Source organism: Artemia sp. Qi Xiang Cuo, chromosome 20, assembly GCF_049724085.1.
Source record: "Artemia sp. Qi Xiang Cuo chromosome 20, ASM4972408v1, whole genome shotgun sequence".
NCBI lineage: Eukaryota > Metazoa > Arthropoda > Branchiopoda > Anostraca > Artemiidae > Artemia > Artemia sp. Qi Xiang Cuo.
Window position 1 is genome coordinate 21,905,551 of NC_142813.1, and position 24,304 is coordinate 21,929,854.

A 24,304-nucleotide genomic window follows, 5' to 3' on the forward strand; every position below is an offset into this window, starting at 1 on the left:
TGTAGCTGAATAAATTGGCTTCAAGTTGATATATATTTTACAAATGAAGCTAGATAGCCTTTCATCTTGAGCTATTGAAATATTTTTCTTTCAAACCTCATATGAGAAAGATTCGGCTCTGCAAAAGCGACCACCAGATAAAGGACCCAATAATAATAAAAAATTTTTTTTTTTCCATTTTATGTCTCATTTTCAAAAAAAAGAAGCACAAGACAAAACCCCTGGTTTCGAGCAGAATGATTTAAAACAAAACCAACAAACGAAACGCAAAACATGACGCATAACGATATAAAATTTTCAAAAAACAATGCGTGGCAGCGTAAAATAAGATTCAACTTTAAAAAAGCGTCAGATAGAACCTGTGGTTTTGGTCAGGATGACACGCCCAAAACCAACAACGAAACATAAAACACGAGGTCTTCCCATTATGTTGTGAAGTCATCCTGAACTAACGTGAAATGTACAAAATAAACAAAAGCAAAATTGAGTTACGTCTTTTCATCTCACCGCGATAATATCGCAAACCTTACACCAACTTTACAAAACTGAGGTTAATGCACTACGTTCAGCTATGTACTAAACGAATAGATATAGTAACCATAGAAAAGCATTTATTTATTAAACCATCTGTCGTTCCAGCAATGAAAACATGATAAGGAGCCCGCATTAGTCAACTTTCCAGATCTCCAATCCTACAGATCACCTGGCATAGAATTAAACAAGAAAAGCAATGGCCTAACCTTTATCTTAAGTCAACAGCTTCATCATTTGCCTTAGAATAATGGTAAATATTAATAGCAAACCTTATAGTAAATCTTATTATCAAACCCAATAAACAGGTCATCAGATGTCCTATATTTCGTACAGATATTCGTTAGCTAACAGGCAAATCTCAGTATGTACATAAACCACACTGGTTCTAGGCGTTTACCCCCCGGAAAATACCCCCCCCCCCCGTGGAAAATAAGGCTTTCCAAATTTTGAGAATTTTATTTGAGTTGTATTTTTTTAATTTCCGTAGGGGGAAGGAATTTTGGTACTTGTGTATTATGCGCCACTCACTCAAGTATACGCCGTGTAAAATTCGAGAACACGTCGGTTTTTTCGTTAGTTTATTCGTTACTTTAGAAATAAATTTGGGCTATAGATTTGGACATTAGGGGGGGGGGGTAAAATAAGGTTTTGGTTTTGGTAAAGGGTTAGATTAGGTAGGGTTAGGCAAAGGTTTTGCATCATTGCACTCAGAAAAGCTTAAATACTCCTTATGGTTCTAAACAGTGTACAAAAGTTTCCTCATTTCAATAGTTCGACTTATTTTTCTACTTGTTTCTCCACAGCAGTTGGTTCATAGTACCAAATATTATCAGATAGAACAAAGAACAATAAAATCAGCGAACTCAGGCTACACAAAGGCACCAGGTTGAGTTGGGGGAGGTGTGAGGCGCTTTTAAACTGGAAACCACTCTAATAATCAAATAAATCGCAATTTCTGAAAGTAATGAGGTAAAAATTCTGTAATTATACTGTATAGTTCAGAAGAGGGGATGAACTAAGCCGTTACCAAATCATCTCAAAAATTGTTAGTTTGGAATTTTCGCAGATAAAATTTATCTGGATCTCCCCCCTTAGATTCAGCAGAGTCGAATACCTTAAAAGAATTCACCTTAATTAAATTATTGGTAAGTTTGTTATTAATGATTATAAATAGAATTTAAAACATACTTCAAAAAGTTACTTTGAAAATAAAATGATTCAACCACGTCTTTAACATCTATCACTACTATCAGATGGAGAGGGGAGGGCGCAAGAGGAGGAAGTTGATTCGAGAAATATAATAATACAAAGTAAATAATACAAAGTAATAATACAAATAATAATATATATAATACAAATAATAATACAAAGTAAATAATACAAAATAGTACAAAGTAATAATACAAAGAGCTTTCTCAGGAACTAAGTTTTCGATCATTTTCGAAACAAAAATATTTTAACTCTGATGATTTATATTTCCCATAGCTAAGAAATTGTGACTAAAAAAATATTTTCTAAAATTTAAAAAAAATTGGATACATTTCGATTTTCTGGTCTTCTGGTGTTACTAGCTCGGCACAAGTTTAAACGTCCAAAACTTGACAGTTTATTTCACTTCAAATTCATTGAGATATTCCATAAACTTCTATTTCGTTAACTTCAATATCTTTAAGTTTAATGTTAATTTCATCAACTTCATGGTCATTTACTGGACTTTAATAAGTTATCAGTGATTAGTGGCAAGGAGTTCAATCTTGTCAGTCTGTTGTCCAGAGCTGACCAGTTTAGGCTTAGGCATGGAATTATTGACAAATCCCCTAAAATTGTGTATGATGTTTTTATCCCTAAGGCTAAACTACAACAATCAATTGGCTTCTAATGCAGGATTATATTCCACATTTTCTTTATTGTTCTTTATCTAAAGGTTTTCTCGCCTCTTCATTGCCACCTGATTCATACCATTATAGATGGCACTCGCAGTATAACACAGTAACGAGATTTAATTATCTGCTGATTTTTTTGATTTTTTTTTTCTTTTTCCCGAAACCAAGGATTGTACAATATAAGTAAAAAGATAACAATAACAACCCGATAGACAAAAAAAAACCCAACAATTTACAGAAATAGAAAGCAACTTAAAAGGCATACAAATAACTGAATAGAATACATCACGCAAAAATAACGAAAAATAAATAGAACCTAGGTTACCGATAAAGGGTATGTATTCAGATTTACAGTAAAATTTCTCTATTTCAATCTTTACGCTTAAAACGGTTCATAGAATTTCATGCTTGTTAAAAGACTCATTAATGTAATGTAATAACATACTGATACGATTTTCAGACGAAAACGCGAATATTCTTTTAGAACTTTCGGTACTGGTGCATTATGCGGGCACCGCTATATACTGTATGTGGAATGTTAAAAGGGAAATGCTACAGTCAAAAGGAAGAGACAGATACCTGGTTATAATGGTTTATGAACAAAATAATAAGAATTGCAAGTTGTCTAGAAATTCTTTGGTCCAGAAATAAATAAAACGAATAAATAAAACGAAAAAAAAAAAAAAAAAAAATTTGTTCATTTTCACACTATTTTGTATTGGGCAATAAACCCTTATCCTGTAAAAATTCAACTGCCTCTTTTTTGTATTTGGCAAAAACCAAATTGTAATTTTAACATTCATATTAGATCAATTCCACTCTAACAACTGTTTTAGTACCGGGTATCTGTCTCTCCCGTTTGACTGTAGCATTTCCCGTTCGAAATTCCACATACAGTATATAGCGGTGCCCGCATAATGCACCAGTACCGACCTTCTTTTTAAATAAATTTCAAAATTATGTCGCTCTTTTTTTATGACCCTGTATTTAATTTTCCAAAAGGTTTAATTTTGTTTATACTGAAAAACTCTTCTTGAAGAATAACCAAAAATATAGGTAAACACGGTCCAAACTTGTGAAAGGTTATAATTATTTCACAGAAGATTAGAAGTCATGTCACATGTGAGGTGACTTAAAGTACTGAAAACATCTAAATAAAAAGATTTTATTGTCCCTGGACCCATTCTATTTATACCTCAAAACCTTGATGTTCTAAGATTTTTCTTGAGTTGTTTCAAAATTATGAACTTTTTTGGACAATAGCACATTTTCATGTTACCAAGTTGAACCGCGAAAATGAATAACCGAAACTGATTAGTTAAACTTGATAGCGCCCTCCGTCCGTAAAAAATCAAACATTGAATACTCTAGTGATTTCCGATGACAACTACACCTTCAAAGGAAAGGTTTACATTCTTAGTGTTGCATGCCGTAAGTTTTTAGCGTATTTTTTGCTGTGTCTCATCCACATTTCTTCTTTTTTAAAAGTGGGGCCTGCTATATCCAGACAGGGGCGGATCCAGGAATTTTTTTTTGGGGGGGGGGGGGGCAAAATAGGTTGATCCGATAAAAAAAAAAATTGGGGGGGGGGGCAAAATAGGTTGATCCGATAAAATTGCGTTAGGAGCAAGTTTAATTAACGCAAACCTGAGTTAATTAAGTAAATTACACTATTTTAGACTACGCTAGAGGGGGCGCCCCCTCTCCCCCACCTGGATCCGCCACTGCAACCAGAATTGCATAACTGCATAAGTCCTTTAAATTAAAAACTGAATTCTCTTTTTTTGTATTTTTTAAGATATATCTGGTTGTCCTAGTTTCCACCTTCACTGTTTTTTGGTACCTGCAAAAATTTACTTTGGTTCCAATGTCTAAAATTACGTGCCTGTCAACCTATCTCCAGCAAATGTTTTGTACATAAATCCTCAAATGAATCTAAAGGGGAGGGGTACTTCTCCCTTTATGACTGTGTTTAGCCAGGTTAGTCCTGACACAATAAAGCCAGAACTTTAAATCTTATTACGAATAAAAAAGAAACAGGCATAGGTTGAGGTATGTCTTTGGACTTGGATTGAACTTTTAAAGTTCGGAGGGGCGTCACATCTTGGAAATTTAAGGAGAGGGTCAAATTTTGTCTTGCTTTCAGCTTTTTAATTTAAATACCAAAAAAGCATGCTCAATGAAAATATCCATAAAAGAAAATGAAAATACCACAAACAGGAATTTTTCATAATCTAGGGAGTGAAAGAAATTTAGGAGGACACATACCTCCTCCAATGGATGTCACCACAAGTATGCAGTGTTTAAGTAGTTTGGCGGCTATTAACTGTTATGCTAGGGGTGGAGGGTCATATTTCAACAAGAATACTCTAAAATCATACAGTAAGTAAAGCATATGAAAGTTTCAAACAATCTCTAGGTGACGTCACTGAAATCGCGTCACTTAAGCAACAGATGCAAAGGGATAAATTCCGAAGTAAGCATAGTTCTGCCATATCTATATATTCGCTAATCTACACATCTAGCTATTAAAAACATGAAACCTGTATTATATTGTCAACTATATGTCATGCAATCGACCTTTGATCAAATACCTAAAAAACACCCCTTTCGTCATATCCTTTCTGAATTGCTTAGTCAACGTATCTATCCAGGGTTTCGAAATCAAGAAGCCTTGTCCCTTCAACAAAAATATTTTGCTTGGGGATAGCATGTACATTAAAATTTTTAAAAAATAGCAGAGCTATTGTGTAGAGATTAGTAACGTAACACGGAGGTCTTCGAAATAAAGCCGGCTTCAATTAAACATTGTTACATGACTTTGAGACTTGAGTCGAAAATGAGTTTCCGAAACTGTTAACATTCATACTAACTTTTGACGCATATAAAGTTTTTAGATTAAAAATAAACTGGAAAACGGTTAATTTATGAAGAGATAACCATCTTTTGAAAAATTTAGCACCACCCAGATATACTCGTATTGAAATTTGTTTTAAAAACAGCGTAAATAAAATTATTAATCAAAATAAACGTTTTACGAAACGCAAATTTGAAATTGAATATAGGATTAGATGCCTCAAAGGCTAACCTTACAATTGAATCTATAAATTCGATTATGTTTAGTCTCCAGACATCTTGCTGCTCTTTTCGCTCTCGTATCATTCAATTTTTTAAAGTTTTTTTTTTCTTATACTCGAGATTTTGCTGCCTGGTATTATTGAGGGTTTATGATTCGGTGGGTTTTTTTTTTCAATGATTTTTCTTGTTCCGGAAAATGGTTAAGCAATGACCTCTGCCGAAATATTTGCTTTTTCTTCAAATATTTGCTGACTAGCTGAAAATATTTCTTCAATTTCGCGTCGTTGTTGTTTTTCGTAAAAAAAAAAAAAAAAAAAAAAAAAAAAAAAAAAAAGTTACAAAATACCAACGACAATTTCTAGATTATTATTTAACCAAAGTAATCACTTGTGCTTACTTAAAAAGATTATGTCATAAGAAAATTCAGGAGGGGGGGGTATTTTTTTAGAAGGAGGTGAAAAAAAAATTACAGAATGCATCAAAAATTTGTTTATATGCATTTTTGCTACCCTTTTAAGGGTCAGACAGAAATTGGGGGGGGGGGGGGGGTAAACCCGGTAGCAACCCCAACCTTGGTTACGGCTTTACCTGCTGATAATGCAAGTTGGAATGGAGTGATAAAACTAAAATTTCCATAGGAGCTCAAGGGAAGCGACAGCAACGATTCTGAAAGTGGATACAACGTTTTTAGGCAAAAACAGGTAAATCAGGTATTAATGATATGGTTATGGTTAATGATGTGGTCGAATTTACAACTCAAACAAAAATAAAATGCTCTAGTACACGTGTATTTAAATTATGTTATTCCGTTTTACAAGACCCGTTTACTGGACTTTTAAATTGAAATTTTGTAATTTGTTGTTGTATTTACCATTTCTGGTATTGGAAAACACATCAATAACGAGACAAAACTAGAGAAGCTTGGGACAGATAAAAAAAAAATACTAAGACTTTTCTTACCTTCAGGCCCTCTATTTCTCGGAGTAAAGAACTTTTTTCTTTCTCTGAATTTTCCAGTTGTCTCCTAAGTCGGAGGGTCGCCTCTTGAATCTCACTAGCCTTTTCTTTATGAACAACGTCTAATATTTGCTGTAGGGTATTTAAACGCTTGGAAAGTAGAGCACATTTTTGTTCCATTTCCCCATTACTGAAAATAAATAAAATTATGAAAGTTATGGGTTTTTCAAACCAATTAAAGGATGGCAACAGAGACAAGGAAAATTAAGAACCTTTTTTTCTGATTTCATTAAAATAATAAATTAAAATAATACAAGGTTCAACGTTATACTGGATTGAATGCCCAATGAAGTTCACTTCTAGAGTCCCTTACATTAGTAATGACTTTGCACATACGAGCTATTAAAGAGCGGCAACGAGAGCGCAGCAAGCTGGAGCTTGCTGCGCAAGCTGCGCAAATGGTTGAGCAAGAGTATATTCTTCATTGCAGTTTTGATACAGTTGCAATAGATTTTGTGAGTGTAGCGCAGGCTTATCAAGCCTAACCAGGTCCGTCATAAGACGGAATTTGCAATACATCCCCAGTTTCCTTATTTTTGGGTGAGAACAAAGTACAAAAAGAAGTTATTGATCGATTATCATCAGGCATTGTACCTAACCAGTGGTGTAGCTAGGGGATAGGGACAAGGGGGAACGGTTTCCCCGGGGAGCAGCATCTGATGGGCACCAAACTGTTTTTTTTTTTATGTCAACACTATGATTTACTTAAATTGTGGTAATAATAGTGAGAGAGGGCAAAAACCGATATTGTCCCTGGGTGCCGAAAACACTATCTACACCTCTGTACATAACTTTGGATTTTCTGTGCATGATATTATCATATACTATAAATGCAATTTAATCTGATATTTTCTTCTTTAATCTGCGTTTAAATGACTGTACATGAAAATATTCAGGAAAATTATGCTACATAATGTTTTAGTAATAGCTTGAATAGAATCTCACAGTGATTTCGATACTTAACTCCCCAAGAAACGTCAATTAAAAAGGCAGATTCATTGGCGAAACCAAATTATTTATAGTGGGTATGGTAAACAAATTTACCCCATCACTATGAGAGGAAAGATTTGAATCCGCCTTATTAAAAGACGCGTGTCTTGTGCTTTATATTTGGAATGCTTACAATTAAATATAAGATACTTTAATTACAAATTCATTACATTGTGGGCTTTTTCAGGTAGATGTTTCACCAATAATTGGCGTGAAGAGCCAATATCAAAAATATTTATGTGCCAATGTTTTTTGGCGTTTTATGAAAATGCCATTAGTATTACCGATAGAGTTCTGATAGATTATATAAACGTAATGCCTCACCAAGGGGACAAATTGACCAAGACTCATTAGTGAATAGCCCAATTACAAATTCCTTGCATGCGAGCAAAATTATCCTAAAACGTAAGCGAAAGAGGATGAAATTTCAAGTTGCATGTTTGGGATAGGAAACTTCCAATGGGAGGATTTCAAATGTTTCTGCTAAAAATGCATATGTAATCCTTACAATTTTGCTTACTTTTTGAATTGACAAAAGAGACTTCCATCCGTGATATTGAGACATTAAATAGCCTCCCAGTGTTAGAATTGTCTGCAACACTTTGTCTGCAGCACAAACACCCTATCGTTAATAAAGCTAAAGCTGAAACAGGAGCGAACACTGCTCCTCAATTCCACTCTGTTTAAAACTCATCCTTTGCTGTGCAACAGCACTACACTACTCTAATAAATACAAGCTGTTCATAACTCAGCAACTCTTCCCTTCAATCACCCACAGAGAACTTTAAATTAATATATATTTACAAGCCCGAACAGGTGTAAAATGCCAATACAATTTTCAAACAAAAACCACCTGTACCAACACATTCCATATTCACAGCATTTGCAATTACGACTTCCATTCTTCAATAAAACATTATTACATGCAATTCTAAGTGGTATTTAGACAGGACATAATTATCCTAATAGATTATAGTATTAATAAAAATGCAAAATTTCTTAGCATTAAATAGTAGCGCCAAGCTATAGAGGAGCCGCAAAGTAAGGAGATACTAAGATGCTAAGTTGACATTTCACAGTCATATTTTATAGGCATGGATTTATTGTAATCAAATCTGATACAGGGCAGTAAAAAATTGTAAATCTTATAATTCAAAAATTTTATTTGCTAGCACAGTTTTATCACAAAGTTTAACGCTCCGAAAACTTAGCATAACGTTTAATAAATGGGCACAATTAAAACATTTATACACTGTTAAGTATATCAGATTTGATAGCAAGAAATCTATGCAAGAGGCATGTATGATTGTGAAATATCTACTTAGCATTAGATTTAAAACCAAATAGTAGGTTTCAATTATTGGCACCTCTGTCGAATTGCCACCGCCCCAAGATTTCGCTCATTGGTACCCTTGTCACATTGTGCCTCCCCAAAGATTTTTCTCTAGATCAACCCCTACGTGGAGTGGTTTGTTCATCTTCTACTTATATTAGGAAAGTAATCGAAAAAAAAAACTAAAAAAAAAAATACTAAGAAACTTTTTATTGTAGTTTTTACTTCAGAAGGGGGGGGGAAACTAAATTGTTACTAAATAGAATATACTGAGTCTTGAAGTCGTAGCAAAGGTGGGGCATTTGTTCAAATTTAGAATCCAGTAAAAGGGAAAGGGAATGCTTTTCTGGGTCCAGTTATGATTCTTGGCAACCTTGCACATACGAATTGGTATAGAACCACTTCGTCCTTGATTAGTAGCAGTTTCAAACAAGAACAGAAAATTTAAAATTGTATTCAAAGATGTCCCTTTACGTGGTCAAAGGTGACTTAAACAAACTTCAATTCTAAACACAATAAACGCTTTATAAAAAAAAAACGCTTTTAAAAAACCATGTTTTACAAATGGACTAAAAAGGAAAAAATAATTTTTCCGGTTCTAAAGAATATTTTTGATATACATACTTCAAAATTTACAGAATATTTTGAATGTCAGACTTGTCAAGCTCTTTTACTCGAACTTGTAAAATTTTTGAAAAATTTAAACGTAATGAGCATTTTCAGTCAACTACCTATTGATATCTAACTATCTAAAATGCGCACCGCGCCTAATTTTTTAGAAAATTTTTACAAGTTAAAGTAAAAAAGTTCACAACATTCAAAATACTCAGAAAACTTTGAAGTATGTATATTAAAAGTATTCTTTAAAATCGAAGAAGTTCATTTTCCCCTTTTAAGTCCATTTTTAAAATGTGGTTTTTTAAAAGCGTTTTTGTATAAAGCATTTATTGGTTTCTTTTTGGTCTCCGGATTAAGAATAACCCTGAGAATGGTGCATAATGATATGGGTCTAGAAACCCGGAGAGATTCAAATATATTAGAATATTAAAATGTTAGATAAAGAAAAGCTGCATACAAATTTTGAGCCAAATTGGTTGTGAGGAAGGGGTCGAAATGAGCATCACAAAGTTTGGCGACAGACAGACAGAGAAAGCAAGTTAAGTGAAACGTGGTAAAAATAAGAATAATGAAGTTATTAAGAATATTCAAACTACTCCAACTTTAAAAGGGGAAAAAAACGAACATTCTCGCCCTGAAAATACTAATTTAATATGAATCTTCATCCATATGAGCATAAATTTGAACGCAACATAATTGATCCATAATTGATTATCTTAGCTATCTGTAACACAATAAATCTAAAATAAAATAGATAACAATAATGTTAATTGCATTGTTTTTTTTATAAAGTAAATCAAGTATTTTCCCATGATGTTTAAAGCTACTGTCTTTGCCATGTCTATGGGCACCCATACGGGGGGGGGAGGGCAGGAGGGAGCGCTAGACCCTCCTGGCTAAATGATACTGCCTTATTTTTTATATTTTTGTTTTGAGATTTCTATTATATAGCATTAAAAGTGCCAATTAGACCAGGTAAACCCTCCCCCTGGAATTCAGCTTACGGGCACCCATGGCTATGTCCCAATGAATCTATAAGGATTTTAGTCCATTTTCAAAACCTTATTTCAGTCAAATCCGGAACGATCACTTTCTAGAATTACGAACTCTCATTGGTGCTGCTACTACAAACCTTTAACAAGGGGATTTCACCACCTGTTGTTGATTGACACGCAAACAATTTTCCTGGTAAGATCATGTTTGAAGCTTCTGCCTTAGCTAGTAGGAATATGGTCTTTGAACGTCCCGAGGATACACCCAAGCTAATGCCGTATCGAGAGGATCGGGGTTACTGAGTTAGACCCTTCCCCCTTCCAAAATTCTTGTCCGAATCGTAAAAACGTAACAAAATACACATAAACATATTTTTGATGCACTTCTTAAAAGTTTTTTTTGCAACCTCCCGCACCCCTACGCCGAACAAAAATCTTCGCTACGCCCTTGGCTCAAGCCATTTAAAACCTACATCATGATGTAGTGGGACTGAACGAATAAATCTATAAAGAGTAGGGTTTAGCATCTCACCAGAAAGGGTGAAAATCACGTCGGGATTATTCGTAAATAATGCTAGTTTATATTGATGATGTCTGTTTCGCATCACCAAACAATAAGGAAATTAGTCCCGCCCATTCCTTATTAGCGTCAGAGGATGCTGGAGTAATTAATTACTTCCTTTTCAAATGAAAAATCGAATAAGCCGTACTGACATAGAATGATGCAGAATTCTTTATATAGAATTAGGATATCATTAAAGATAGATCAGTTCGAGCCATGTATTGGCGCAGTGGGATTGATCTCAGCTGGGTAATACACAACCCAGGAGTTTTCAAATCAGCTGTAGCAACGCACTACGGGGCACAGAATTTGATTCCATTGACGGGATTATGCGAAAGCGTCTCCTTAATAATCCAAATAAGAAAAGAAAAAGACAGGCCAGCTCGAACTGAGCCGCTGCAGGGCGCAGAATTTGACTCCGAGGATTAGATCATGCGAAAGCGTCTCTATAACAATCCAAACAAAGAAGAAAAGAAGACGTTTCCGCACTTGAGATAACTGTGTGAGTTTTTTTGCTGTTTCATTGTTTTTGTTTTCTATAGGGTTGTACTTAGAGGAGGAGATTTAAGTTCTATAATAAAAAAAGCTAAATCAAATAAATCTGGTCACAAGGTCCTTGAAGACGTGAGGTGACCTCAAATCAACTCAACAACAAATCAAATAAATCAGCTGATGATGTTTTTTTCTGGTTTTGAATTATGTAAAACTAGTGTTTTACAGAAAATAAAACGAAAATACAGGATTTTTGTACAGTAGGAACATAAAGCGCTTTTGTTTTTTAAAGAGTTTTTAGGCTTTTTTTTAGGAACAAGAAGAACAAGAAACATCAGTTCAAACCCACTCGGTGTAGGGCGTGAAATGTGACTCAGGTGATGAGACTAATGCTCGTGCCACGTTATACTCACACTTGTCGATAAAATCAAAATTAAGCACGACTACAGCGCCAATTAAGTTCACCGTTCGTAATTTCTCGAGTTGAACATTGTTCAAAATTCAAACATAAATTTATTGACTGACCAATCAGAGCCATGGTTTAAGGCATAATTTTAAAAATAGAATAGATGAAAACTTAGAACAGCAGTTTTCCTATCTGGGAGAGGAATCTGACAAAAGTTATGAAGACTTGCTATTAGTAGAGAACAGTTGGACACAAATTACTGTTGGTGCAAATTCTTTAAACTAATTTCTTGCAATTTTAATTTTTTGCTTTTTAAATACAAGTGTGACGCTAAAATCAAGAATATTGCCTTGCCATTCATGATATTTGGCTTTCTTTATCGATAGATGTGATTATGATATGGCACGGGCATAAGCGAAAGAGTTTCCGTGGCAGTCCAAACAAAGAGAAGAAGAGAAAGATCTTCATACGTGAGATAACTACGTATGTTTTTTTTTACATTGAAATACTTTTTATTTTTCATCATAGATTATGTTATTTTATGTGTCTGTTTTAGGACCAAAAATAGTTAACTGCTTTGCCAAAAGAAGGCAACTGGAAATAAAACTTTAAACTGGATTTTATTATATGTATGAAAATTTCTAGATAACATGCATGGCCAACCTAAATTTAATTCTGACACCAACTTATGACAGCTAATGTGCTTTCATCCGAGGAGCCTCTGATGGATATAAATTACTCACATTATGGCAATTCACCCAAGATAACATCAATACCACTTATTTTGACAAGTTGTTCCCTACCCCTATTTACTCACCAAACGTTACAAAATTTTTAGAAAAGAAATTTCAAATTAGGAGCCAATAACGACAAGATTATCCGTTGATTTTTCATAAAACACTTTTTTTAAGTTACATACATAGAAATAATCTTTGGTTGTTTGAATTAATAATTTTAAACAAATAGTTATGATGGTGAGGAAACCAGGGGACTATATAATTAATTCGTCACATGGTTCTGAGCAGGACTGTTAACAATTGGAGAAAATGGCAGCAGGCGATCTAACAGGTCTAAGGAGTATGTGACAGAAGCTATGTATACAACAGATAAACAAACCTTTGAACAACCTGGAGTTTTTCCTCGGCATCTTTTAGCTTCTCTTTTAAACTTAGCAGCTCAGAATTGTGGCGATTACGAATCTTTTCAATTGTTTGTTTTAGATTAATCGCTTCTGAAGTCAATAAATTCTCCCTCTCCTTTAGTTGGGTTAACTGAAAAAAAAAGATAATGTTACCTATCTCCATATCTTCATACTCTATAAGCATTTTTTCTACTTGTAATGAGGTATTCCAAGGAAAATGGATCAAATCCACAAAAGAAACGATAAAGAAAATTCAAAAAGAAAATACATTTTTGGTTTCGATTTTAAATTAATAATCACTCCACTAAATAAATACAAATTATATTATGGACTTAATCGACTTGGTTTCTGAACAGTTAAGCTGTTAGTCTTCAGTTAGTCATCAAACAGCAGCAACACGCGATAAAATATCGCAATAATTGTAAATGCACTATACTAGCTTTAAATCAGCTAAACGTACAACCCTACAAAATAACATGTGATAAATACAGGCTATCACACGAGGGGGGAGCAGGTTATACCCTCTCCTCCCAAAAAAAAACAGCCTTCAGTTTGATAGACTTCATTTCCAAGTTTTGAGCCGGAATTAAATGAAATGTTGGTTATGAGCAACACATTATATCTAAATCATGATAATAACATTTTATAATATAATTCCCTTTCTTCTTTATCGGATGCTCAGTTTGGCCCCAAATCAGCTCCCTGTATTTGTTGAGGCAAACCTGGCACAACTTGCACACACCAACTGAAGAACAGCTCTTGTCTTCTTTAATCGACGTCTCAGTCCTCGTGCAGAAGCTCTTTCTTTACGTTGCCCAAAGATCTGAATTTGTGCATCAGATTAGGTCTTGTGCAGATACACTTTTCTTGATGTTGTCCAAATATCTGGGATATTGAACACCTTCCCAAAATAAGGGTACAGACAGACAAGACAGCCTGCCAAGACCCTTTAAGCCGGAGTCAAAGCCTCATTATTAGGGACAATTACTAGCGATCTCCAGCAAGTCACTTGGGATAACGAGGCGTTGACTTACGCTTCTTGAAGAGTCAAAAGTAGATTGGACTGTTCCTCCGGCCACTTTAAGGTTCTACATGGTCCCGTACTTGACAAACTGTTTCATCCCTTTCTAGATTCTGCTCTCGGGAGGGGCTTTAAACATCCAAATGGAGGCGCAAAACTGCATTTGACACTCTTGTACATACCTGTCTTATGGAAATGTCGGGCACAGCATATATTTTACAACTAATCAAAATGAGGTTTAATTGTGTCCACAGGCATTGTTTTTAGCATACTCTGCAATATAAAGTTGACCAGCGACCAAACAAAGGGCATGACACAAAAATTGTACGCGACGCGGGTCCGACCTTTTAGGTCACTCTGTATTGTGACCAACAAACATAATTCCGTACAACGACAGAAATTTATTGGAAGCAATTCCTTCTGACTTGATGACAAAACAGATTTTGTTATTCAGATTTGTTGGTGTAATTGAACAAGTCAAGAAAAAAAAAATCGGAACATGAAATTCATGTATTTAATAAATGATTTCAGACTCATTGCGTGTTCTACAACCTCGTGTTTAATTTTATGTATATGTTTCTAACCTGTAAACTATCTAAAACATTCGTGTATATTTAGTAATTAATTTTGCTAATTAAATACCCAACCACATGTTTCCTCGAACCTCAACCAATATTCTTTTCTTACTTAGCGTTACTACTTCCATACACGAACACAGCGTTTTCCAAAAAAAAAAAAACAGCAATAAAAGGACCATGGAACCGTGATGTTTCGTCTGCAATTTTAAGTATTTTTCTGCTCTCCAATAGTTTGAATGTACCAAAAAAAAGACGACCATCTCTATATCATTCTGTAGTTGAGATTCAGCTCTATTCATCTGCCGAATCGAATTTTCAAAATTTTAAGTACATGATTTTTTATACTGTAAATGTGATAAAATCGCCGAAATAAGGACAATTTTTCTATGTTTTAAGCCAGCTAAGATCCCACCCCAAGAAAGTCTAAGTAATGCCATAGCTCTGGCTTAGTGAACGAATAGATCTGAGATTATTTAAACCAATGATATAAGCATACTGTCATTTTGGTGCAAGTCACAGCTGCAGGCTTGTCACAAAATCGCTTCTTTCAGAGGGAAAATATACCTTAAGTTCTAAATCAATATATCTGATCCCAAAAATGGGTGCTCAAAGTGAAATTAAAGCGAAAGGACTGTGATTTGGAGGAGATACATTGAAACTGATGGCACCAGCAGAAACGAAGGGGCAGGCCAGGCATTAGCTGTCCTTTGCCCTAGAAGACCAAAAATATACCAAGTAAAAAGTAGTGAAATATTTAAAGGAAAAATATAAAAAAAAAAAATATTCTGACAAATAACAGTTTGGAATCTTTGTATACCCTATAGAAAATGATTGAAGCCATACACTAAATATTTCTGTGGTCACTATTCTTGAACTGAGGCTAGTTACAAATTTTAAATTATTATAGCGAACATATACAAAGTAATGAAGTGTATGGAAAACAGAGGCGAAATTCACTCGGACTCTTGCACGGACTTTAGGGTTATTCCTCAAACATTCGAAGGCATAACAATTAAATAATTGTAATTTTTGTGGGAGATTTTGTCTAATGTGAACGATCCTTAGTTCGAATTATCATGACACAATCTATTTCGCAACTGAAATAGTTTTATTTTTAGCCAAAATTCCGTTGTATTAGCTGCGTTACGTGCGACCAAATGCATTGACAAATTTTGAATTGCAATTAGAAGTGTGGTCTATACCAAAACCTACATCCCAGAGACTTAACGATTCTCAACCCAGGAAATTAGTCCAGCTTTACTTCTATTCGTAAATTCATCATTCACGTTCTTGAAAATGACGATTCTAAAAATGATGGCAGAATAATAATTTGCAAACAATCTCAAAACTTGTATAGAATCAAGGGTTCTAGACGAGTACATAGCGAGCTGAAATTTCTATCTTGCATCCTTCAGGGCGGGATTTAAGTCCTGGTGTCGCCGACTTTGGTTTTGGATGGGGTTCAGTGATATGACTCTGTGAGCTCAGCCACGGTCGACCCAGCTCCAGATGGGTGGCTGGAGAAACATGGGGAAGGTAAATGAGTATTTGAAAGTACAGTATGACTGGATCCCAGCCCCCCCCCCCCATTGAACTTCCTGGCTGAAGGAGCCATCTGTTTCGACTGTGAAACTTGGTGCCGCATCTTTTAAATTGTTTTTAATTTTAGCTATGTGTCTTTTTGCAAACTGCCAAGGCTACGTCATAAGCGTCGTTCCTGGATTCAGTCTTGGGAACAAGTTCCAAACTCCTTTAACATCGAATCTTCTTGGTCGCTTGCTTAAATCTTTTAGTCAGAAGTTCAACAACAAGTTTTGGACTTGATCCAAGAATCAGCCCAGCGTCTGAACACCGATATACACGCAAAGAGGGGTGAAACCGGAAGACTTCCATGTCCAAAGGTAGATCCAAAGGCCACCCAGAGAAAAAATGATGTAAAAATGCACCTTTTATGCACAACAACTCAAATCCTAAGAAAGAAAATTGCATGACCCCCAGTTAAGCACGGCACCGTGGACTACTCCACAGCCTCGTGCGTCGTATGAATTAGGCGAAAACTTCAGGATGGTAGGAATTCAGTAACCTTAATTTGAAGAGATACCCCCAAACACCACCTTGATTTACCGAAGCTGAACATAAAGAGCACAAAACCATCCATAGTTACTAATTTTTAAGCGTACTGGAATTTGGCTGAACTTAATATTACCGGTCTCCTCTTGGAAAACAAAATGAAACGGCCTCCACAACTTCGCCCCTCTCTAATATGGTTGCTTATTTTTACTTCAATTCATGGAGCTTGACGTTGTAGCATATTAAAACTAGCAGGATACTTAAAGCGCGGCATTCCATAAGATAATTCTTTTAATTAAAAATATAATGTTTTGTTTTATAAAAAAAAAAAAAAATTATCTTTCAATATAATTGCAAAACTTTTTTTTCTCTCTTTTAATGGAACATCTGTCGTAAAAATGCTTGAATTTTTGAAAAGGCGGAAACGGTATGACACATCACTATGAGAAAGCCCTTGATAACAAGTAACTATTAGCCGGTCCAATAAATTCCCAAATTGTTCCGGTTCCGGTAGAAATTGCATACACCCTTCCAGCATCAACTGCAACTCATGAATCCGTGATTGATTCTTTTTTCTCTCTCAGGTAAGATACATATAACTTATTTCATTTTACAGATACCCGAATGGAAGAGAAAAGAAGAAGGGGATGGGGTCCTTCCCTTATAGATAAAAATAAACTGCAAAAAAAAAATGTGCTATGCATCACATCAAAAACCGATGTCACCGTCAGATTACTATTTTTTGTTTTCAAAACTTTTCCATGGCAAATTTTCTAGAGGACTGGCTTCAGAATATTTATGTTGGTTATTTTCCTTTATTTTCTGTTTCATTACACAAGATTTTGACTGCAACCAAAGGGATGCACTTCAGGTGTTTTCTTTGTGAAAGGAGAGAAAAGAATTGGTAATCATTTTTGGGTGAATGGAGGAGGACAGGATAGCAGAAGGACCATCTTTAAAGAAATACAAAAAAAAGTGTTCACACCCATGCCTGCGCACAAGGAGGGGGTGGGCCATAAGGATTTACTTAAATATTGATCTTAAGAATTTCACCTGGTAAAACTGGAAGGTTATTCCCTAAAATCCACTTTTGTCAGTGTTCCGACCTCTGAAATAAAATATCTGATAACCTGAAATTTTGTCGGATCGTACCAATATGCATACTTTATTACTTTTTTAAACTTAGAAAGAAAGAGATCAAGGCCTGGTTGACCTTTCCAAATGATGTCTTTTCCACCACGAGCGTTCTGTACCAGGCCACTTCATGCAGGCGTCATTGACTAACAAAAGGCAGGTTTGGGGCAAGTTCCGAGACACAGAGAATAAAGCCTGAGTTACAACATACCAAAAAGGCATACCAAAAAGGGAGGACAAAAGGGGGAAGACCTAGAGTCTACACATCCTACAGTGAACCTTTTATATCCCCTTGACTAAGGAAGTTCAAACAATAAAAGTTTTGATTAATAAAGATTCAGTTAAAAATAACATCAATAAATCCATGGAACATTCAAAGCTACTGCACATATCTCTTTTCAAAACTAGCTAATTTTGGTCGTCTTAAGGATATAATGAAAGGTCTTCTTCAGTCTTAAAAAGCAAAACTTAGGCCCAGCTAGGGTTGACTCAGTAGAGACGTATACAAGTTTTACCAGAGAAAAACATTCTCAGGAGGGATGAAGCCTTAGTAACAGTAAACATGCATTATAACTGTCACACGCAGTGGTGGATCCAGGGGGGCGAGGGGGGCGCCCCCCCTAACGTAGTTCAGAGTAGTGTAATTTACTTAATTAACGCAAGTTTGCTTTAAAATGAATTAACGCAAGTTTGCTTTAATTAAACTGGCTCCTAACACAAGTTTATCGGATCAACCTATTTTGCGCCCTCCCCCTACAAAAAATCCTGGATCCGCCCCTGGTCACACGGCAGTGTTATTATCTATCGCTTCTTTTGCTTTTACCTTAGTCGGTATCAAAGCCTTTTTAAAAGTTTTTTTTTTATCAATTACTCTCATTTCTTTCTAATTAGCGATTCTCATTTCAAGTCTTCTATTTTTTCCCCTATATTGGTCGGTCCTCACTTTTTTATTCTCTCTGTCTATTTGCTGATCTATATGTGGTTTCTGTTATATTATGCTATCGTTTTCTCGATTGAAGTTTTATTTGCCTGTTTTTTACTTATTTATCCATATTTTGAGCATTCTTTCTTTCCAAGTAAAGTTCATGTTAAAATTGCATCCCACCAAAGACTTGCTCAGCAACATTAAAAAGAAAAACCCATCAGGGTATCATTGTTCAGAAAAAGCATCCTTCAATTAACAATTTACGAATCACTATAAATTACAGCAATTACGAAAGTTGATTCAAAGTGGTTGGACAACATCATTATCAATAGTTGAAAAGTCATGCGAAAACATGACAACAAGATTATTGAAGCCAACAACTAACCAGTTAACAACGTTTGCCGTATCATAAGTAAAAAAGAGTAGCAGAACTGCCCGCTAACATATCAAAAGACAATCTCGTTTGAGGGCGGCTCTTAATGTATTATTTAGACCCAGATTTCCAAAATAGAAGGCACACTCTATTATAAGACAGTCAGAGAACATTAGAAAAGCGGATGAAGCTCTGAGGGTTGGTTACAAAGGATGTAAAAGCCTATAGGAAAAACAGCATTTTTTTTTTCTTACTGCGCCTGAGAATAATCCTTTGAAATCCTATGCCTAAGTATCAAACCTGTGTGCATGCACACAATTCACTTTCTGAACAATAATAAATTGTTTAAAGAGGGATACGCAGGGGGGAGAGGGGGTAGTAATTTTGTAAATCCTTAGGAAAGGGATCATAAAACGAATGGTGTTTGTGAATCAATAACTCGTAACAACAAAACTCGATTGGAACAAATGCACTTCAAAATCAGTAAGCGTCCTTGATTTTTAGAATTTACAGCTGAATGGACAAAAAAAGGAAGACAAAAAAAATAAGGACACCCACATTCACACACATACACACTAAAGATTGCCAACAATAATATTGAGACAACCACGATCTAACTGGACACTCACACATTTTGAAGACAATCTCTGCCACAACCACTTACATATTACGTAGACCGTGCTTCAATAACTGTTATGAAATTAAAGCGTCCCAATTGGGAATCCGGGCAAGATATTACATACAAACTAATAAATGGGGAAAAAAAATTTAAAAAGAATTTTTTTTTTCTAATAGAAACCAACTATGTTTTAGAGAGTAAATATGACAAGGCTTGCTTAGTCACAAACTGATAAAATACAGACAGAATCAGGATTAGATGTACGTATATCAAGAAAAGAAAACCAGAAGAGCGTTATAGCAAAATTTTGAACAAACTTTGAACATAACATACCTCTTCTTGCAACTCGTCAGAAGAACTGAATTGAACACCAACTTCAACAACGTTCTTCCTCTTCCTCTCACTTTCCGCAAGAGCTTTAGATAGCTTCTGAACTTCTAAATGGTAGCTAACACTCTCTTGATGTTTTTGCTGAAGAGCCTGTATCAACTGATTCCTCTCACCCTGAAATTTATCAACTTGCTGCTGGAGCTCCAGTTTCGATTGTAAGTCCAAATTTAGTTGAAGATAACTTTCCACAATTAAACTTAGTAAGTGGTCAACTACCTCCTCGGTAAAAGGCCGATTCAGATTTTCCTGAATTTGGGACAAAATAGTGGTATACGATGAGTTTTCAAACAGGGAAATGATAGGTTTAATTTTATCCTTTATCAAGCCAAGATTAATAGTGTCTGTCTGAGAAAAGACATCAGAAACAATGACGTCAGTCATGGAAAAGCTATCGTTGAGAGTAATTGCAGATGTCTGCGACCCTTGACTGTTTTGTTCTAGCTCAGTTTGAACCATGGTATCAGAGTTGGCAATTTCAGTCTGAGAACTAAAGTTTGAAAGTTCACAGTGAAGCTTAGTAGCCGTTTCATCTAAAGAATCATTATCTGTTTGGGAGTAAGCGCAAGCAATATTTCTAACTGCTAATGATGGCTCGCTAATTAGTTGTATAGACTCCGTTTGATTGAGCTGATTAGAGACATTAACTTCTGTCTGAGAATTGGCTTCAATATGGACGACATCGCACGATGTGCAAGCATCTTGTATTGTTGGACTGATCTGAGAAGTTACATCTATAGTTTCCTTTTCAACTGCATCAGTCTGTGATGATACATCTTCTAAACTAGAAATAATAGCTTCAGTCTGACTCTGGCTATCTGTAGAAGAATGAACATCAGTTTGATTACCAATAGAACTTTCATCTTTTTGTAGAAAGGATTCTGTAGAAATTGCCATATCGAGCTGACCGAGAGTGCTGTCAGACATACACGAGTAATCGGTTTGAACTGATGATTCTTTTGGGGTTTTAAGCATATCAAACTCTTCATACGCAGCCAATTGGGCCAAACCATCCTCAAGAGCATCAATTGAACTTGAATCAGAATTACTGACCGTCTTCATTAGATTTTCTACTTTCTTAGAAAAATTAATTGCTCTTTCGCATGATTCAGCGTGAACATCATGACTTAGTTTCTCAAATATAACGTCATAGTCAAAGGCGTTTCCTTTTTCTGTATTCTGCCAATGTATATTTGCGAGTTCCTCCATTAACTCATTCACCTTACGCTCAGCAGATTCCCTTTCTTCCAGAAGCTTTTTTAACTCAGATATTCGTTTATTCTCCAAGTCTTCATTGATTCGCTTCAAACGATCCACCTCAACTTGGCTCGTCCTCAAAAGGGTATCACTACTTTTTAATTTGTCTTCCATTGTCTCATTACGTTTTTGTTCTTCATTAATTCTGTCACCCAAATCCTTTTGCAGAATTTTGGCTTCTCTTTCAAATTTTTCAAGATCCTTGACCTTTTGCCTCACTTTGTTCTTATCATCATGTAGTACTTTGATTTGAAGCTCCAATTCCTCATTTTGCTGCCTTAAATCGGTTAGCTGACTTTCTGATTCGTCTGAAATTAAATCGGCAACTTTTATTAGAGTTGGAAATAATTATTGCATAAAAAGCTAGCAATCATAGAAAAAAAGAAAACTAATCTGTTTTCAAAATTTTATGCTTCAAGTATAGAACTTTTTTGAACTTGAAAGTTTTCAACTTTCATATCTTTGAAATTGGCATAATAAAGTGGGGTTGTATCAGGATTTTAATACTGGTAGGGGAGAAGCAACTATAAATGATGTTCATTTTTGCCGGACAGCCATAAATATGTCTTTTTACGTAATTTTTCCACATTCCCTAACAGGAGATTCAAAACCTGACCCACTTATCTCCAAATGCATCCTAAGTTTAAAGAGAAGTCGTACTTGTAGACGGATATAACTGGAGAAATCTCTCATAAGAACTCTAGGACCTCATCTCCATCTCCGGGCCACTATAACAACCAAATTTGATATTTTGTTTAATTTTTTTAGTTTCTTTATGTTACTCAACCGTTCCATGGCTGAACAAAACATTCTCGCGTACGTTAATGAGCAGAGGCTATTAGATTCTTGCCTACCTTTTGAGAAAACTAAAGCACACCGACATTCAACGTTTAATGAAATATTATACCTAATACCACTAATGTTCTTATCTAAACAAGTATATAAACCGCAAAGTACATACACAACTGTGGTCACTTTTCTCATCATGAATGTTTTTAAACGAAACTTACTATTATGACCGGTTTCGAGCCCTGATTACTGTTGCAGCTGAATCAGGAAAGCCATTTGGAGAGACAGAGGTTCTGTAACGCCCAACTATAAACCTTTAAATGTCTTCAGCTTTGGCCTCCGGCCAAATTCTATGTTTACCACCCCCCCCCCCCTCCTGACAGAATTGGTTTGACGACTCTATTTCAGGCTTTTTGTTTTTTAGAAAAGCAGACTAGTATTTTATTTTTCCTTTTTTTTTACATAAAAACTACAGTCAATCAGTCTTCAAATAAAAACTGAGAAAAAGATAACAAAAATAAACAAACACTGAACTTGAGGAAAATATGACAATTTCATAGAAACGAGATTTAGTATTTTATTTATTTTTTACATTAGTTGGGCAATATATACATTACTTCTTAAACCAGCATTTTTACTATTTGAAAAAAAACTTTTACTAGGGTACTTATACTAACTTACAATTTTCTTCAGAGTCCTAGCTTCTTTTTTGTGTGAATGCAACAAAGCCATAGTTAACGATTATTATGCTAGCCGTCCTTTAAAATCAAAAAGAGAACTTCTTTTATAAATAAATTAGCTTCCCCCAAACGGCATAAGCTTCTGGGACAAAACAACCGTTAGCACTGCTTGTTAAAAATTTTCAAGTACAAATAAAACTCTCGAATAACTGGTTGAAGAAAAGAAGAAAATAAATAAAAGATTAGTAAGTGCTCATCTTTACTTTGCTTTACCCTTTAACGCATGTAGTGGGTAAAAAGGTCAGAAGACTTAGGACAGTTCATCAAAGGATTCTTTGGGGGAGGGTTCTTACTATACATCTAAATAAAAACTGTTTTAGACAACTATTACCAGAGCATAAGGCAAACAAACTTTTTTTTGTGAAAAAACACTATTGTTTTCCCACTATTACAGAATTTAGCTCTTTTAAACGTATTTAGTACAGCATTAAGCAAAAATACCCAAAGGGCCAAGCAGAGCCGTTCCTAGGCTAAGGTTGGTGGTGTCAGGGGCAAAACTGTATTTGAGTCGGAAGTGGGGTGCACCCCACATCCGACTCAAATACAGTGGCAGATCCAGAGGGGGGCGAGGGGGCGCCCCCTAATGTTGTCTAAAGTTGGGTAATTTATTTGATTAACTCAAGCTTGCATGAATTAAACTTGCTCCTAACGCAAGTTTATCACATCAACCTCCTTTGCGCCCCCTAAATTTTTTTTCGGATCAACCTATTTTGCCCCCCCCCTCCCTAAAAAAAAATCCTGGACCCGCCCCTGCTCAAATATAAGCAAAAAAAGCCAAATCGCAGTGAAATATCGGATCAAAGCGGGCAATTCCCCAGCCACACCACCCGGAGCAACCTCCCCAGTTTCCAACTTCCCTCAGGAACGGCACTGGGTCAAAGCATTAAAGAGGGCATCATAACTTTTTTTCCACAGGCCAAGAACACCAAATAGCGCATTATCAAACCTTTAAGGCTACAAGATGAGTTTTTAAGCTTTTACTTTGTGCGAGGAATATCCCTCTCCTTCTACGAAGGTATCACTTGAAACCTAGACCTAGGCTGTATCAGGTATTTATTCTTAAGGAGGGGATCGAAAATTAAACATGACATTGTTTAAGCCTTTTTTGGAAGGACCTTCCAGGCAGGTCTTAGGGCAAATTTCTTCGTGTCACCCCGTTGTGTATCTGTATGACTTTAACCATGCAACTCCAAAAATGTGAGCCGGGAGGGCCTTCGGGCCTATTCAATACCATAACTTCACGATATTCGCGACTTCTTCGGTACTTTCCTCATTGTTTCTTTTAACACGCAAGTCTGGTCGTTTCGACGAGAAGGTCTCATCTTCCGAAATGAATTAATACGCACGTGCCTGCTCCCGTTGCCT

General features: G+C 35.5%; 1 protein-coding gene across 2 annotated transcripts in view; it reads right to left on the reverse strand.

Annotated features, from left to right (window-relative positions):
* Window positions 1-24,304, reverse strand: part of LOC148940003 (uncharacterized) — a 139,826-nt gene that overhangs the window by 18,987 nt on the left and 96,535 nt on the right. For both annotated transcript variants that reach the window (XM_089106266.1, XM_089106265.1), the window contains exons 4-6: window positions 20,100-21,718; window positions 13,022-13,176; window positions 6,456-6,642 (exon numbers count right to left, since the gene is read on the reverse strand). In XM_089106266.1, coding sequence (XP_088962392.1) covers window positions 6,456-6,642; window positions 13,022-13,176; window positions 20,100-21,718 — 1,961 coding nt within the window. The remainder of the gene's footprint in view (window positions 1-6,455; window positions 6,643-13,021; window positions 13,177-20,099; window positions 21,719-24,304) is intronic.